At 39.5% G+C, this 17,634-nt stretch overlaps 1 protein-coding gene across 2 annotated transcripts in view; it reads right to left on the bottom strand.

The window, feature by feature from the left end:
• MACROD2 (mono-ADP ribosylhydrolase 2) overlaps window positions 1-17,634 on the bottom strand; it is a 1,912,080-nt gene that overhangs the window by 80,297 nt on the left and 1,814,149 nt on the right. For both annotated transcript variants that reach the window (XM_041733514.1, XM_041733515.1), the window contains exon 14: window positions 1,404-1,481. In XM_041733514.1, the coding sequence (XP_041589448.1) occupies window positions 1,404-1,481 (78 nt within the window). The remainder of the gene's footprint in view (window positions 1-1,403; window positions 1,482-17,634) is intronic.

Below are 17,634 nucleotides of genomic sequence, written 5' to 3'. Positions count from 1 at the left end.
TCAAAGATGGGCATCAGTCTTTCAGAAAGTTGGTCTCCTGCTGCTTGATTCTTTCTGCTAGGATACATATCTTTAGGGTTTCGACAAAGAAACCAGGGGGTTTACCGTGGTCCCTTGCCCTTTTCAGCAATAGGACTCTGGATACCTTTTGCAGAATCAGCAAATGACCAAGAAAAAAAAAAAAAAAACAGCTTCAATTTCTGAACTCACATCTCTGGATATCTATTTTTTCCCAGAACCTAGCCTGACAATTTTTCACTACCCTGTTAGTTCTCTGGTGCCTTTAAACAGACTCCATACCTTTTTGTTTTTGGTGTGGTTTGTCTAGTTATCTTCAGGGAGAGTAATGGTCTAAGTTATTTAGACTTTCATTCCTGAAACTAGAAGTCTCTCCTTTTTCCTTCTCATTTTAAAGCAACATATACTGTAATTTTCAAAGATAAAAGTCTACATTTAATTAAGGTATTCTGATCCTAATTTGGAAGCAATTATTTCAACATTTTCATACATTTAATGAGTCTCTTATCACATACTTCTTTCCAAGTGTGACTTTCTCAGTCTTAACTTTTTCCTTCCTTTCTATATTTATTGGTTTTGCACAGGATTTCTGTTAGTTTACTCACAGGAAGGATACTTGGGTGGCATATTTCTTAATCTATGAATTCCTGAGAAAATGTTAGTCTTGACTTCATGCATGAGTAGTAACAACTTCACTAAATATAGAAACTGTGTACTTTAGAGCAATGGAAATGTTCGTCCATTTCATCTAGTGTTTAGAATTGTGGAAGAAGAAAGGCAAGGCTAATCTGATTTTGGTGATTTTGTTTGTAACCTGATTTTGATTTTCTTATGTGCTTTCAAAGCCTTTCTTTATCACTGATGTTCAGAAATTCCATGAGACTTTGTAGATTTCTGTTCCTATTTGAGTTTTCAGTATCTTTGTCTATAAATAAGTATGTATACTCTTGTGTTTTGGGTGGTGGAACTGGTTTACATTAGGAAAACTTTTTTTCTGTTATTTTTCTAAAGATTGTTTTCATTTTTGTTTGTTCTAGCCTCTCTTCTTGGTATTCCATGGATATGTAGATTTAATCACCTAGATGTATTGTCTATATGTGTCACATTTTTCTCATTGTTATCATTTCTTCATTTCTGTAGTTGCAAATCTGATGCCTATAGAGTTTAGGCAGGTAACAATAATAAAGTCAGCCTGGTACAAAAATAGTGAATGATGAGGATAGCGGAGAGCAAATTTCCCTTCTAAACTTGGCAGCTACAAATCACTTGGTATTCATAAAAATAAAATATTACCATATTCCATTTTTCCCAGAAAAACTAAAATCTGTTTTTTAAATGTAATATTTCTCAGCAGAAAAAAATTAAAAAAGGACCTTGCAACTTACCATTAGGATGATCTTGGTCACACCCAGAATGATCTGTTACTTCATTGTCTTTTGTGATATTCTTGTCCTTTGTAGAATCTGCCACAACAAATAAGCAAAACATCTAGTCAGAATTTTTAACTGGGAAATAGAGCAGCTTCCAACACTGTCATGATATATCTATCTTTGGGAGATGGAATTTATTTATTTTTTAAAATACCATTAAAATACTTAGATATTTTCATAGTAAATAAGCTGGTCCTGAAGTTACTGCATAAGAGGTCTTGTACAAAGTTTACAAAGGTAGGATGACACAAATTTGATTGGGTCATCTTTTTTGCAACAAAGAAGAAAATGTAAGCAGGTTTTATGCATTAATGAAAGTCTTTGGAGAATTGTGCAAAAGGATATGAAAGGAAGGTAAAATAGGGGAGATTAAAGGAATATCAATTTTAATGTTCTTAATGCTTCCATTACTGCAATTGTTCATATACAGGAGCCTTGAGTCCTTGAATAAGCCAGATGTAGAGCTTTGATATCCAGTTGTAATTAAGTTCATCTTCCTGAGGCACACTACCAGTAGAACAATAGCAAAGGGGAATGCAAACCTTCTGTTTTGTGCAATTTCATCCTCTCCCTCATATAGCACATTTAAATGTGAAATTAGCATAAGTTCTTTTTTTTTTTTTTTGTTATATGATATACTTGCAGGAAATAACATGGCCAAATAGATTTCAATGACTGTGGACTGTTGCAAGACTATGCAGGATTCCTTGTTAGATGTTTGAGGCCTTTCTGTAGACTCTTTAGAAAGCCATCATAAAGGGCATGTGGGTGGGTCAGCAGGAAGACTTAAATTGGGCCTTTTATTCCCTCCAAAAGTATTTATTAAGGGACAACTCTATGTTAGATACTTCTTGAGGCTAGGGAGTCAATACTAATTGACTCTGCCTTCATACAGGTTACAATCTAGGGGATGTTTTTTATGCAGCTAAAAGAGTGGTAATCCAAAGATATCTAAAAGTCATGAGCTTATCTTCTATGCATATGGCCATGGAGCAAACTGGGCATGGCAGGCTGACACTTCTGTTACCTAAAAATGGGTTCCTTACTGAGTTCACATTGCTCCATTGAATTGTAGCACCCAACAGAGCTGAATCAGAGTCTCAAAGCATTCTTTCTTTCCTTACTCCTTTTACCTCTCTCCCCCTCCACACTAGGAGATAGTTTTAAACAATGCAGTTTGGAATATTGTGAGAAAGTCTGTTTCTTGAACCTGCCACAAGCAACATTTGATGGACAAGTGAGAAACCTGGATAGTTAACATATAATTCAAATTTAATAACCAGTGAAGCAAGTATACACCCAAAGTGTATGATTTTAATTAACTGCAAATAATTCCCCCAAGGCAAATGTTTAATTATCTGCACAGCTTATTTCTTTCTGAGACTGACAATAAGTTTCAAAGTCCAAATTTGGAGGCAAAACTGAGCATAGACAATAATTTTCCAAACTGTTCTCTCACTCTAGTCAAATTGTTTTAAACCAGTTCCCATTAAAACATGCCTTTTTAATTTTTGGCTCTAACATGTGGATTTAAAGAAAAAAATTCTTGAATACTTTTTTCCTACATTAACACTGAGGTGAGCAATGGTTTTAAAAAGGTACTATATGAATCAGGCTAAATTTTAATTTCAAATATTTTACTTATTTATGAAAAATGGCATCATTTGATAACTAGGCTTGGCTATACTCATTTCTCTCAACATTAATATTTTAAGATTATCCAAGATTTTGTGTGTAGTTAAAATGTGTTCATTTATACTCAACAATAATTCATTATGCTTTATAACTTACATAAACATTATGCTTCATGCATCAAATATTACATAAGAAATGTCTTTTAAAAAGTGATTTACATTGATTTTATGAGTTTATGGTCTAATGATTCACATAAGATGGGTGAAAGTATTTGAAAAATTAATCTCTGGACTGTCACCAAAATCTGTCTCTTTAGCAAATTAATTGACCCTTCAGTTTCAATTTCCTTGGAGAGTCGTTTTAATATTGCTAAGGTGCCTTCTGCTCTCATGTACTCTAGTCTATATATAATACACTTCATTGAATCTAAGACACCATCAATTGTTATTTTCATTATTATTTTGTGTAGGATTAAGAAAAAAATGCTACCAAATGAACTGTACCATACTATTAATTTAAGAAAGTGTCCTAGTTTTAGAAATAAAATATATAAAAGACTCTGTAACCTAGAAATATTTGAGTATATTCTGTGTGTACACAAATATATGTCTTTATGTGATGGCAAGGATTTCCTATCAATCTGACTCATCACCAAACCCACAAGTTACTTTTGTTTTGTATCTGAAATGGTTCTGCCTCCACATACAGCAATAAAGCAAGATAAAAGCTATAAGCTCATGATGGCATCTACACATGACTATGTGGCTCTGAGATTGTTTCCACTGAAGTTTCTCTTTTCAAAGGGCTCTTTGAATTCCTAGTCACATGAACTTTGAGAAGACTGGATATGGTCCTCAATGTTTTAAATCATAGATCCTATTATGTTATACTTAGTTGTGGGTTTGAAATGACAGCAGAGCTTTTCTGACTAGGAGGTGATGAAAGTTGCACTGTATATGAATATAAAATCATTATTCATCATAAGAAAGAAAACATATTGAGTGTATATGGTCACTAAAAGAGCTTGTTATTTCTATGTAAGTTCTATAAACTATCATGAAAAATGTATTTGTATACACTAAATCCTTGCAGCACCTTCGATTCATATTTTATTTAATTCTAAAAATTATCATTTGGTAATGTTCAAAAAAGGGAAAGGAGTTATCACCTAATTCTGAGATTTAGTCAATGTTATTTTAATAGCAGAGAACTGGAATTAAATGTATATGTAGATTGTGACTTTCAAAATCTTTAAGGTCAATGTTCTTTTTCTTTTAAGTTTTTTATTTATTCATGAGAGACACAGAGAGAGAGGCAGAGACAAAGGTAGAGGGAGAAGCAAGCTCCATGCAGGGAGCCTGACATGGGACTCGATCCTTGGCCTCCAGGATTCCCATCCTGGGCTGAAGGCAGAGCTAAACTGCTGAGCCACCAAGGCTGCCCTAAGGTCAATGTTCTATTAGAAAAAAATTTCAAATGCAAATATTAAGTTGAATATTTGAACCAAAGTTTTAAAGATGGATCTTTTAAGATTAACAATAATAAATACTTCCAGAAATTAAAAAAATCATCTCATTTTGAAAATTGAAAAGGTTTAAAAGAATAGTTAAAATAGATTGAAATTTTAAAAATATAAAACAGAAATTCTAAAAAGCAGCTCATTTTTTAATGTAGTCAATTACACATGCCTGTACAGAATAGTACATGTATATATTGAAGATGTGATGATGAATGATGAAACTTGCATTTTTAATAAACATCTAAGCTATAAATCAAAATAGATGCTATTTCTGTCAAAAATGCACCTTAAAACAAAAATTCTTAATCTCAATTAAGAACTTAGTTCTTAACCTCTGAATATACTCTAAAGGTATGAATCAGTCTGTAAAACATGTACACATATTGTTGTATTCACTTTTCTCGAAGGCGATAGCCCTTGTCATATTCTCATAGGGACCCATGACCCCAACAAGATTAAAAATAGCTACAGAAATTTATACCCTACTGCCAGTGACACTGCCATTTTACAAAGGGTTTTTAGGAGTACAATTGAGAATCAGCTACAGAACTTGGTGCCCACTCCATAAATTCATCAAGGATGGCACTTCTTGAATTCTTAAGGTAGATTTGACTTGAGGAAATAGCCCAAACATACACAGATATGTTTAATAACTGAGGAGGACAATCTAGCTGGTAAACAACATTTTGCACCAAAATTTGAAATGACCATAAAATATGAAACTGAATGGATGACTGTCTTTGAAAACCATTTTCAAGTTAGGAGATGTACAAAATCCATCTAGTAATAAAGGTAAGCCCTGACCACTATTTAGAGTTGCAGTAGAAGGTCATTTTGTTGTAAAAGTTCCAAGGGGTCTAAACAAGATAAATGCTATTTGCAAACCCCCAAGCCTGAAATATTTGCTCTGTAGCATGTAAACATTCATCCACAAGTCTCCTACCTTCATACAACAGTTGCACAGAAATCACAATTGCCTGGATTTCCTCTGATTCTTGTAAACTGATTCAATTACACCAAGCAAAATATTTATCCCAGCCTCCTTATTTGAATGGCTGGTTTATTATGTGAAGCAATTAAAATAAAGTAGTTTTTCCTTCACCTGAACAGTGTGTTTATCCAAATAAATTAGTGTCTCCACAGCTGATTATGACCTCATTGAAGCTTTGCAGTGACTATTCCTCTATATAAGTGAAATGTGTCCTGCAATACATTCCCAGAGTATTCAGATGGCAATGATCTAACCTATGCTAGGTTTCAGTGCAGCTGGACATACAAAGCTGATCTATATTTACCTGAAAAGTAACCAGGTCTGTAGGACAGGACATTTCCCTTAGCATTGGGAGGCCAGACTCCCAGACTCAGTTGGTCATTTGTCTTCATTATGCAATCATTAACCCCCATTAAAAGGGGGCCAAGCATTCCCAGAGTTATGGAATAGGGATACTAACAGTCTCTGAGACGCGACTGGCAAAACTACCATCATGTCCCACCAACTGTTTCTGTTAGAAAACACACACCACATTCCAAACAGTAACTTTGTGTAAATCAGCTTATTCCTACATTGAGGTGTAGGTGTAATTTCTCTGCAGGTGGTTATTGAAAATACAAGCAAAAAGGAGGATCAGTCTTGACAGGTGGATACAGATGGATCTACAATGACAAGCTCTGTAACTCCAGGAAAACCCATTCACCTTACATGATCTTGGTTTCTACACCTAAGAACTGAGGGTATTGAGCCAGATAATCTCTCTAAATGCCTTTCGAGGCCAATCTGCTGATTTACTCACATTATTTCTTTGTTCCGGCAACATCTCTCTATAAACGTTCAGGCTTCCCTCGTTATATGACTACCTGAGTTAGACTATTCTCCAAAATTTTTACTGTCTATTAATAAAATAAAGGTTAATGGTGAGGGAAGTAGTACCGTGTGACATTGGTGCCACACTGGCCATCGTTAACTCTGTGACTCGACGAAGAATCATCACAATGTCTAATAGAACAGCTGGATATGAAGCCAGACTGGACCGTGATGGAAAAAGAAATGCTTAATTACCTTTTCCATCAAGTTAATTTTTCCCCCTTGGCAATGTAAACAAAGGCAAATCTGCTCTTGTTTCCAGTTGTCTGTGACCTGCTACCCTTGACCTCCATCCTTCCTATTCCTTTCTGATCTTGCCTCCCTCTCTCTTGCTAAACCTTGCACAGCAGGATTTCTTGCCATCCTTTTTTTTTTTTTTTTTTTTTTTAATCTGACTAGACCATAGGCATGAAAAGTAGCTATGGTTCTAGATATAAACTGACTTGGAATTCCATTAAAATATTCATCTATAAATCAGGGAGTGTTTTATTTACACTTTTTAATTCAATCTGATAAGGAAAAGTCTTTGAGAGAACATTCCCTGTAGGAGAAATGATGAAGGCTTTTTGGAGCAGAGTCACAGCCTGGCCACTACTTCTCAGTTATTTTATTTTGTGGAGAGGTTAGCAGTAGACATAGTCTGTCTATGTTGAAGCACATTCATATGTGCTTCAACTTCTGAGCTCAGGTTCTTTTTAGTCAGATACTTGGGGAGTGTGGCTGAGATGCCAGGACCCAAGACTGCTGAGAGCCAGAGTTTTCCTATATTCCTAATGGACTGAGTCAAAACTCACCCGTTGGAGCAGTCTTTTCTAGAGTCTTTTCTTTTTCTTAAGGTTTATTTATTTATTCAGAGAGAGAGAGAATGAGAAAGAGAGAGAGAGAGAGAGGCAGAGACATAGGCAGAGGGAGAAGCAGGCTCTTTGCAGAAGCCCGATTCGGGACTCAATCCCAGACCCTGGGATCATGACCTGAGGCAAAGGCAGCCGCCCAACTGCTGAGCCACCAGGCATCCCATTTCTCGAGTCTTTTTTCCCCCAGCAATATAAAGGGACATGTTTAGAGACTAAGATAAGCATTTGGACCTTTTATGGAAGTTACTCATTTTATGTGAGCTTCAAAGACCTGAATGATTTCTCCTTAGAACCTATTTGCTCCTCACATCTAGAAAAATCCACAAACCCATCCAAATGAAAATAGATGTGCTTTTTTTTTTCGATTTTTCTTTTTCTTCAACATTCTGCTGTGCTATTGAATACAGTTCTGTAATATAAATGGCTGCAGAGTGGTTCCCTTTCTGGATCTACCACAAGCTGTTTTATCATTGTGTCTATTACTGGACATTCAAATTAATCCAATTTCCTGCAATTCTAAATAATTCTATGTTGTTGTGATATTGGTGTCCTGATGCTGGGTTCACTCCACTCTTCTTTCCCTTACCTCTTCCCAGCCCACTCCCACCTCTGAGGTCTAGAGAGTTTAGATCTTGCCATAGCTAAGCCTTGTAGTAGACTATGCCCCACCAATATCCCACTGGGCTACTCCTGAGATCACAGCAGTTGGTTCCAGGAGATGGGCTTCTCTCTGAGACTCTGACTAAGGGCATTTTTCCATGGATTCGCCAGAAGTACCCAGCAGCTAATGCCCAGCTAAAGGACTCAGGAGATACAACCTGTTTCCTTGCCTCTTTGGGAGACAATTTTGAATATGCTCTATACTTCTTAGAGAAATACAGCCACAGTTCCCCTCATTGATGTATCCTCTTTTGGCTGTCCTCCCCCCCACCTTTCCTCGCTGTGCTTCCTGGGATCACCTCTCAGATAGACCATTTGCCCCCATATCCTTGTCTGAGAATTTTGCTTTTGGAGATCCCAAACCAAGATAGCCAAGATAGTCACTAACCTGTCTTCTACTACCCAGTAGCTAAAATGTGAATGTTTACCTTATTCTGATTTATAGCACTCTTACGCCATGCTACCTTTAATTAGAGAATGTTGGGGAAAGAGATTGCCATGTTTGGCACCATCTAATCCTAGAAGCTGGGCCACAGATGACTGGTGAGGGATTGGCTCTGGGCAGTCATCTGTGGGTTGGCCAACAGACCTTAATGTGGCCAGCTCCACCTACCAGGAGAGAATTAATATTAGATTATGCTGAAACAAATCCATTAGATCCTCAGGATTCCGTTAGTCTTCATGGTAAAATAGACAAAGTTTGATGGCAAATAGACAAAGTTTCAAAACCTAGAGTGATTTAAAGGCAGAGAGTCACTGAAAAGAAAAGAAACACAACCCCCATGGGGAGGAAAAAAGAAGCATAACCAGTCACCCGGTGGCTTTAGAAGAGCAGAAAAAGGTAAAGAAGGTAGTAAGTTTGTGATGCTCCTTGAATAGACAGCTGTTTGAGGAGTTGCTGAGTCTTGGAGGAACCACTTGAGCTGCTGTTGCCTCTAGATGAGCCAGTTCTTGGAGCTGATGATGTGGTTTCCTTCCTTACTTGATGACTCCTACCAACTGCAGTCATCCCAATGTGTGTTGTTTTTGCAGATCTTGTGAGAGTTTGGCTCCACTTCCTTTGTTGTTCTTGCAAGTTCATTGTCTAATTTTAATGTGTACGGACATTTCAAACATGTCTAACGTGCCTTTTACAAATACTACTTTTAGAAGCATGACATTCTTTTAGATCTATTTTTTAAAACACTCACCTTTTTAGGCATTTCAAAAGTACGGCACCCTCGTGAACCTTATACACAGATTGAAAAATACTGAACCAAGAAACTTGGAGAAAGTTAAAGAGGGGAACAGCCTGGTCATGCAGAATAAAACAAGTTCAGTAAATTTCATTTTCTGATATGACCCTGGTGGGGGAAAAATCAGGTGACATCTGGTATTATAGGAAATGGGGTGTAGAGAGGCATTTGTATGATGAAGGCAATGTTTTGCCTCATAAACTGAGAAAAATGTGTTAAAACAAAATGCTGCAAAATATGATTTTATGAGGACCTTGGGAAGCATACTAAGGATCAACTCAAAAGTGTTCTTTTTTATTTCCAGGAAGAAATAATAATAAAATAATTTACTTTAATCCACTAAATTTTACCTAGATTTTACACTAAATTTACCTGTGAGTTCTAGAAATCATTTTAATAGGTTTTTCTAACATAACCACTGACTATATTAGTCTGTTGGGCTGCCACAACAAAATAATGTAGACTGAGTAGTCTAAACAACAGAAATTTGTTTTTTCATAGCTCTGGAGGCTGGAAGTTCAAGATCAAGATCCCATCGAGTCTCAGATGGGAGTGCTCTTCCTGATTTGCAGCAAGCTCCCTTCTTACTGAGTCTTCACATGGATCACTGCGTGTGCACATGGAAAGCCAGAGACTGCGATCTTTCTTTCTTTTTCTTAATAAGGCCACTAATCTCATCATGAGGACTCCACCTTGGGGACCTACTCTAAACGTACGTACCTCTCGAAGACCCTCCAAAGACCATCACCCTGGGGGCTGGGATTCAACATATGACACCTGTTTTGGGGGAGGACATGAGCATTCTCTCCATAACACTGACATGTGCATTTCTGTGCATGTATGTTTGAATGACTTATTTAACTTTTTTTTTTTTTTAAGATTTTACTTTTAAGTAATTTCTACACCCATTGTGGGGCTCGAAACTACAACTCTGAGATCAAGAGTCACATGCTCTACCGACAGAGACAGACAGGTGCCCCTAATTATTGAATGTGAGCTATTCATGTTGATATTCCTGCTGTACCTCAGAACAAAGTCTCAACATGGCTGTGGAAATAGAATCTTCCCTAAATGTAAGGTCCTCTTTCCCCACCTCAAGTCTATGGAGTTAATTTTCATTGATCCTTAAACTGTATCAAGTAGTCACTGTTTGGATAGCATGAATAAAGTGATAAGAAAAGCTAGGGTAGGGATCCCTGGGTGGTGCAGCGGTTTGGCGCCTGCCTTTGGCCCAGGGCGCGATCCTGGAGACCCGGGATCGAATCCCACATCCGGCTCCCAGTGCATGGAGCCTGCTTTTCCCTCTGCCTGTGTCTCTGCCTCTCTCTCTCTCTCTGTGTGACTATCATAGATTAAAAAAAAAATTTAAAAAGAAAAGCTAGGGTAATATCCAGAACAATAACTGGCATTGGTGTCAGCTAATCAGAATGGGCATGTCCACCGGGGCAGGGTCCTGGAGCCGGCTATGTCCGGGATGACAGGATGGTAGTGAGAGTTACTTGCAAAGAGGGGAGCTTAAGTCACTGTTTGCCAAACACCATGTAAATATTTTGGCATTTTAAAAGTACTTGCAGCAGTACCAGAGTATACTGGCAGATTATCAGTTCTGCTTATTGTACACAGCTCTACTGATAAGTTTCCAAAAACAGATAGTGAGAACAGTTTAATAACCAACAGTCTATGATGTTCTCATATTGGTGGAAAAAATGAAGAGTAGCTTTATTATTATAGACTGAAATCTACAATGTAAGGATTCAATAACCCTCAAACACACATTTGTGGTCACATCTTATTTCATGGCTTTACCTGATAAAGCACCACTAAATAGAATCAGTGGAAACTTTAGGTTAGTAGTACCTCTGTCTAGATCCCTGCATCTTATCCAGGCCAGCATCATATCCCCTGCCCCACCGCCCTGCCCATCCTATTCTACTGTTCCCTGACTCACTGGTGAGGAAAACACATCTGATCAGCGGGAGCAAGTAAGTAGCTGAAGCTGATGGCTTCATGGCTGTCTATGCTGTGAGATGTAGGGGGACACCTATTCCAAAATAACCACTTTGTCACTCACTGTTCCCACAGAAGCATGCCATTCTTTTGTGACTTGAAACTTCTTTCTTTTGGGACTTAGAAAAATGCAGATCAAAGAGGGGCAAGATGGCTGAGGAGTAGGGTCCCCAAGTCACCTGTCCCCACTAAATTACCTAGATAACCTTCAAATCATCCTGAAAATCTACGAATTCGGCCTGAGATTTAAAGAGAGACCAGCTGGAATGCTACAGTGAGAGGAGTTCGCGCTTCTATCAAGGTAGGAAGACAGGGGGGGGAAAAAGAAATAAAGAAACAAAAGGCCTCCGAGGGGGGAGGGGCCCCGCGAGGAGCCGGGCTGAGGCCGGGGCGAGTGTCCCCAGGACAGGAGAGCCCCGTCCCGGAGGAGCAGGAGCTGCACCAACCTTCCCGGGCGGAAACGGGCCCGCAGGGAGTGGGAGCAGGACCCAGGAGGGCGGGGATGCCCTCAGGCTCCCTGGACACTAACAGGCACCTGCGCCCCGGGGGGAGTGCGCCGAGCTCCCTAAGGGCTGTAGCGCGCACGGCGGACCCGGAGCAGCTCGGAGGGGCTCGGGCGGCGGCTCCGTGGAGGGGGCTGCGGGGCAGGAGCGCGGATCCAACAGCGCAGGCCCCGGAGCACAGGGCCCGGGACACAGCTCAGGATCCGGCCTCCCCCGGGACAGGCAGAGGCCGGGAGGGCCCAGGACAGCGAGGATGCTCCTGCCCCGAGCTGAGCAGATCAGCGGCCCTACCCCGGAGCCCCCAGGCCCTGCAGACGGAGAGCCCCAGAGCTACTGCGGGAGCTGACTCCAGGGTCCCAGAGCTGCCCCCGCCACTGGGGTTGTTCCTCCTGGGGCCTCAAGGGGTGAACAACCCCCACTGAGCCCTGCACCAGGCAGGGGGTAGAGCAGCTCCCCCAAGTGCTAACACCTGAGAATCAGCACAGCAGGCCCCTCCCCCAGAAGACCAGCGACACGGACCAGTTCCAGGGGAAGTCAAGGGACTTAAAGTATACAGAATCGGAAGATACTCCCCCGTGTTTTTTTTTTTTTTCTTTTTGATTTCTGATTGCTTCCCACACCCTTTTTTTCCCTTTCTTTCTTTTTCTTTCTCTTTTTAATCTCTTTTTTCTTCCTTTTTTCTTTTTTCTTTTTCTCTTTTCTTTCCTTCTTTCTCTCCTCTGTTTTTCTCCTTTTCCCAATACAACTTGTTTTTGGCCACTCTGCACTGAGCAAAATGACTAGAAGGAAAACCTCACCTCAAAAGAAAGAATCAGAAACAGTCCTCTCTCCCACAGAGTTACAAAATCTGGATTACAATTCAATGTCAGAAAGCCAATTCAGAAGCACTATTATACAGCTACTGGTGGCTCTAGAAAAGAGCATAAAGGACTCAAGAGACTTCATGACTGCAGAATTTAGATCCAATCAGGCAGAAATTAAAAATCAATTGAATGAGATGCAATCCAAACTAGAAGTCCTAACGACGAGGGTTAACGAGGTGGAAGAACGAGTGAGTGACATAGAAGACAAGTTGATGGCAAAGAGGGAAACTGAGGAAAAAAGAGACAAACAATTAAAAGACCATGAGGATAGATGAAGGGAAATAAACGACAGCCTGAGGAAGAAAAACCTACGTTTAATTGGGGTTCCCGAGGGCGCCGAAAGGGCCAGAGGGCCAGAATATGTATTTGAACAAATCATAGCTGAAAACTTTCCTAATCTGGGAAGGGAAACAGGCATTCAGATCCAGGAAATAGAGAGACCCCCCTAAAATCAATAAAAACCGTTCAACACCTCGACATCAAATAGTTAAGCTTGCAAATTCCAAAGATAAAGAGAAGATCCTTAAAGCAGCAAGAGACAAGAAATCCCTGACCTTTAGGGGGAGGAGCATTAGGGTAACAGCAGACCTCTCCACAATGACCTGGCAGGCCAGAAAGGGATGGCAGGGTATATTCAGGGTCCTAAATGAGAAGAACATGCAACCAAGAATACTTTATCCAGCAAGGCTCTCATTCAAAATGGAAGGAGCGATAGAGAGCTTCCAAGACAGGCAGGAACTGAAAGAATATGTGACCTCCAAACCAGCTCTGCAAGAAATTTTAAGGGGGACTCTTAAAATTCCCCTTTAAGAAGAAGTTCAGTGGAACAATCCACAAAAACAAGAACTGAATATATATCATGATGACCTTAAACTCATATCTTTCTATAGTAACTCTGAACGTGAACGGGCTTAATGACCCCATCAAAAGGCGCAGGGTTTCAGACTGGATAAAAAAGATGGACCCATCTATTTGCTGTCTACAAAAGACTCATTTTAGACAGAAGGACACCTACAGCCTGAAAATAAAAGGTTGGAGAACCATTTACCATTCTAATGGTCCTCAAAAGAAAGCAGGGGTAGCCATCCTTATATCAGATAAACTAAAATTTACCCCGAAGACTGTAGTGAGAGATGAAGAGGGACACTATATCATACTTAAAGGATTTATCCAACAAGAGGACTTAACAATCCTCAATATATATGCCCCAAATGTGGGAGCTGCCAAATATATCAATCAATTAATAACCAAAGTGAGGAAATACTTAGATAATAATACACTTATACTTGGTGACTTCAATCTAGCTCTTTCTATCCTTGATAGGTCTTCTAAGCACAACATCTCCAAAGAAACAAGAGCTTTAAATGATACACTGGGCCAGATGGATTTCACAGATATCTACAGAACGTTACATCCAAACTCAACTGAATACACATTCTTCTCAAGTGCACATGAAACTTTCTCCAGAATAGACCACATACTGGGTCACAAATCAGGTCTGAACCGATACCAAAAGATTGGGATCGTCCCCTGCATATTCTTAGACCATAATGCCTTGAAATTAGAACTAAATCACAACAAAAAGTTTGGAAGGACCTCAGAAACGTGGAGGTTAAGGACCATCCTGCTAAAAGATGAAAGGGTCAACCAGGAAATTAAGGAAGAATTAAAAAGATTCATGGAAACTAATGAGAATGAAGATACAACCGTTCAAAATCTTTGGGATGCAGCAAAAGCAGTCCTAAGGGGGAAATACATCGCAATACAAGCATCCATTCAAAAACTGGAAAGAACTCAAATACAAAAGCTCACCTTACACATAAAGGAGCTAGAGAAAAAACAGCAAATAGATCCTACACCCAGCAGAAGAAGAGAGTTAATAAAGATTCGAGCAGAACTCAACGAAATCGAGACCAGAAGAACTGTGGAAGAGATCAACAGAACCAGGAGTTGGTTCTTTGAAAGAATTAATAAGATAGATAAACCATTAGCCAGCCTTATTAAAAAGAAGAGAGAGAAGACTCAAATTAATAAAATCATGAATGAGAAAGGAGAGATCACTACCAACACCAAGGAAATACAAACGATTTTAAAAACATATTATGAACAGCTGTACACCAATAAATTAGGCAATCTAGAAGAAATGGACGCATTCCTGGAAAGCCACAAGCTATCAAAACTGGAATAGGAAGAAATAGAAAACCTGAACAGGCCAATAACCAGGGATGAAATTGAAGCAGTCATCAAAAACCTCCCAAGACACAAAAGTCCAGGGCCAGATGGCTTCCCAGGGGAATTCTATCAAACGTTTAAAGAAGAAACCATACCTATTCTACTAAAGCTGTTTGGAAAGATAGAAAGAGATGGAGTACTTCCAAATTCATTCTATGAGGCCAGCATCACCTTAATTCCAAAACCAGACAAAGACTCCACCAAAAATGAGAATTACAGACCAATATCCCGGATGAACATGGATGCAAAAATTCTCAACAAGATACTAGCCAATAGGATCCAACAGTACATTAAGGAAATTATTCACCATGACCAAGTTGGATTTATCTCCGGGACACAAGGCTGGTTCAACTCTCGTAAAACGATCAATGTGATTCATCATATCAGCAAGAGAAAAACCAAGAACCATGTGATCCTCTCATCAGATGTAGAGAAAGCATTTGACAAAATACAGCATCCATTCCTGATCAAAACTCTTCAGAGTGTAGGGATAGAGGGAACTTTCCTCGACATCTTAAAAGCCATTTATGAAAAGCCCACAGCAAATATCATTCTCAATGGGGAAGCACTGGGAGCCTTTCCCCTAAGATCAGGAACAAGACAGGGATGTCCTCTCTCACCACTGCTATTCAACATAGTACTGGAAGTCCTAGCCTCAGCAATCAGACAACAAAAAGACATTAAAGGCATTCAAATTGGCAAAGAAGAAGTCAAACTCTCCCTCTTCACTGATGACATGATACTCTACATAGAAAACCCAAAAGCCTCCACCCCAAGATTGCTAGAAGTCGTAGAGCAAATTGGTAGCATGGCAGGATACAAAATCAATGCCCAGAAATCAATGGCATTTCTATACACTAACAATGAGACTGAAGAAAGAGAAAGTAAGGAGTCAATCCCATTTACAATTGCACCCAAAAGCATAAGATACCTAGGAATAAACCTAACCAAAGAGGTGAAGGATCTATACCCTAAAAACTACAGAACACTTCTGAAAGAAATTGAGGAAGACACAAAGAGATGGAAAAATATTCCATGCTCATGGATTGGCAGAATTAATATTGTAAAAATGTCAATGTTACCCAGGGCAACTTACACGTTTAATGCAATCCCTATCAAAATACCAGGGACTTTCTTCAGAGAGTTAGAACAAATTATTTTAAGATTTGTGTGGAATCAGAAAAGACCCCAAATAGCCAGGGGAATTTTAAAAAAGAAAACCATAGCTGGGGGCATCACAATGCCAGATTTCAGGTTGTACTACAAAGCTGTGGTCATCAAGACAGTGTGGTACTGGCACAAAAACAGACACATAGATCAATGGAACAGGATAGAGAACCCAGAAGTGGACCCTCAACTTTATGGTCAACTAATATTCGGTAAAGGAGGAAAGACTATCCATTGGAAGAAAGACAGTCTCTTCAATAAATGGTGTTGGGAAAATTAGACATCTACATGCAGAAGAATGAAACTAGACCACTCTCTTGCACCACACACAAAGATAAACTCAAAATGGATGAGAGATCTGAATGTGAGACAAGATTCCATCAGAATCCTAGAGAAGAACACAGGCAACACCCTTTTTGAACTCAGCCACAGTAACTTCTTCAAGATACATCCACGAAGACAAAAGAAACAAAAGCAAAAATGAACTATTGGGACTTCATCAAGATAAGAAGCTTTTGCACAGCAAAGGATACAGTCAACAAAACTAAAAGAGAAACTACAGAATGGGAGAAGATATTTGCAAATGACCTATCAGATAAAGGGCTAGTTTCCAAGATCTATAAAGAATTTATTAAACTCAACACCAAAGAAACAAACAATCCAATCATGAAATGGGCAAAAGACCTGAACAGAAATCCCACAGAGGAAGACATAGACATGGCCAACAAGCACATGAGAAAATGCTCTGCATCACTTGCCATCAGGGAAATACAAATGAAAACCACAATGAGATACCACCTTACACCAGTGAGAATGGGGAAAATTAACAAAGCAGGAAACCACAAATGTTGGAGAGGATGTGGAGAAAAGGGAACCCTCTTGCACTGTTGGTGGGAATGTGAACTGGTGCAGCCACTCTGGAAAACTGTGTGGAGGTTCCTCAAAGAGTTAAAAATAGACCTGCCCTATGACCCAGCAATTGCACTGTTGGGGATTTACCCCAAAGATACAGATGCAATGAAACGCCGGACACCTGCACCCCGATGTTTATAGCAGCAATGGCCACAATAGCCAAACTGTGGAAGGAGCCTCGGTGTCCATCGAAAGATGATGGATAAAGAAGATGTGGTCTATGTATACAATGGAATATTACTCAACCATTAGAAACAATGAATACCCACCATTTGCTTCAACATGGATGGAACTGGAGGGTATTATGCTGAGTGAAGTAAGTTAGTCGGAGAAGGACAAACATTATAAGTTCTCATTCATTTGGGAAATATAAATAATAGTGAAAGGGAATATAAGGGAAGAGAGAAGAAATGTGTGGGAAATATCAGAAAGGGAGACAGAACATAAAGACTCCTAACTCTGGGAAAGAACTAGAGGTGGTGGAAGGCGAGGAGGGTGGGGGGGGGGTGAATGGGTTACGGGCACTGAGGGGGGCACTTAGCGGGATGAGCACTGGGTGTTATTCTGTATGTTGATAAATTGAACACCAATAAAAAATAAATTTATTAAAAAAAAAAGAAAATTGCAGATCATCTTGAAGGATTCTACTTGAGGCCAGTTTTCTGTTACGACTTAAAAATCAAATAGGCCTGGGGGGCACCTGGGGGCTCAGTCAGGTTAAGTGTCTGACTCTTGTTT

This window comes from Vulpes lagopus, chromosome 18 (assembly GCF_018345385.1).
Source record: "Vulpes lagopus strain Blue_001 chromosome 18, ASM1834538v1, whole genome shotgun sequence".
NCBI classification, from domain to species: Eukaryota; Metazoa; Chordata; class Mammalia; order Carnivora; family Canidae; genus Vulpes; species Vulpes lagopus.
The sequence above is the reverse complement of the archived record's forward strand: the minus strand, read 5'-3'. Positions and strand labels throughout refer to the sequence as shown.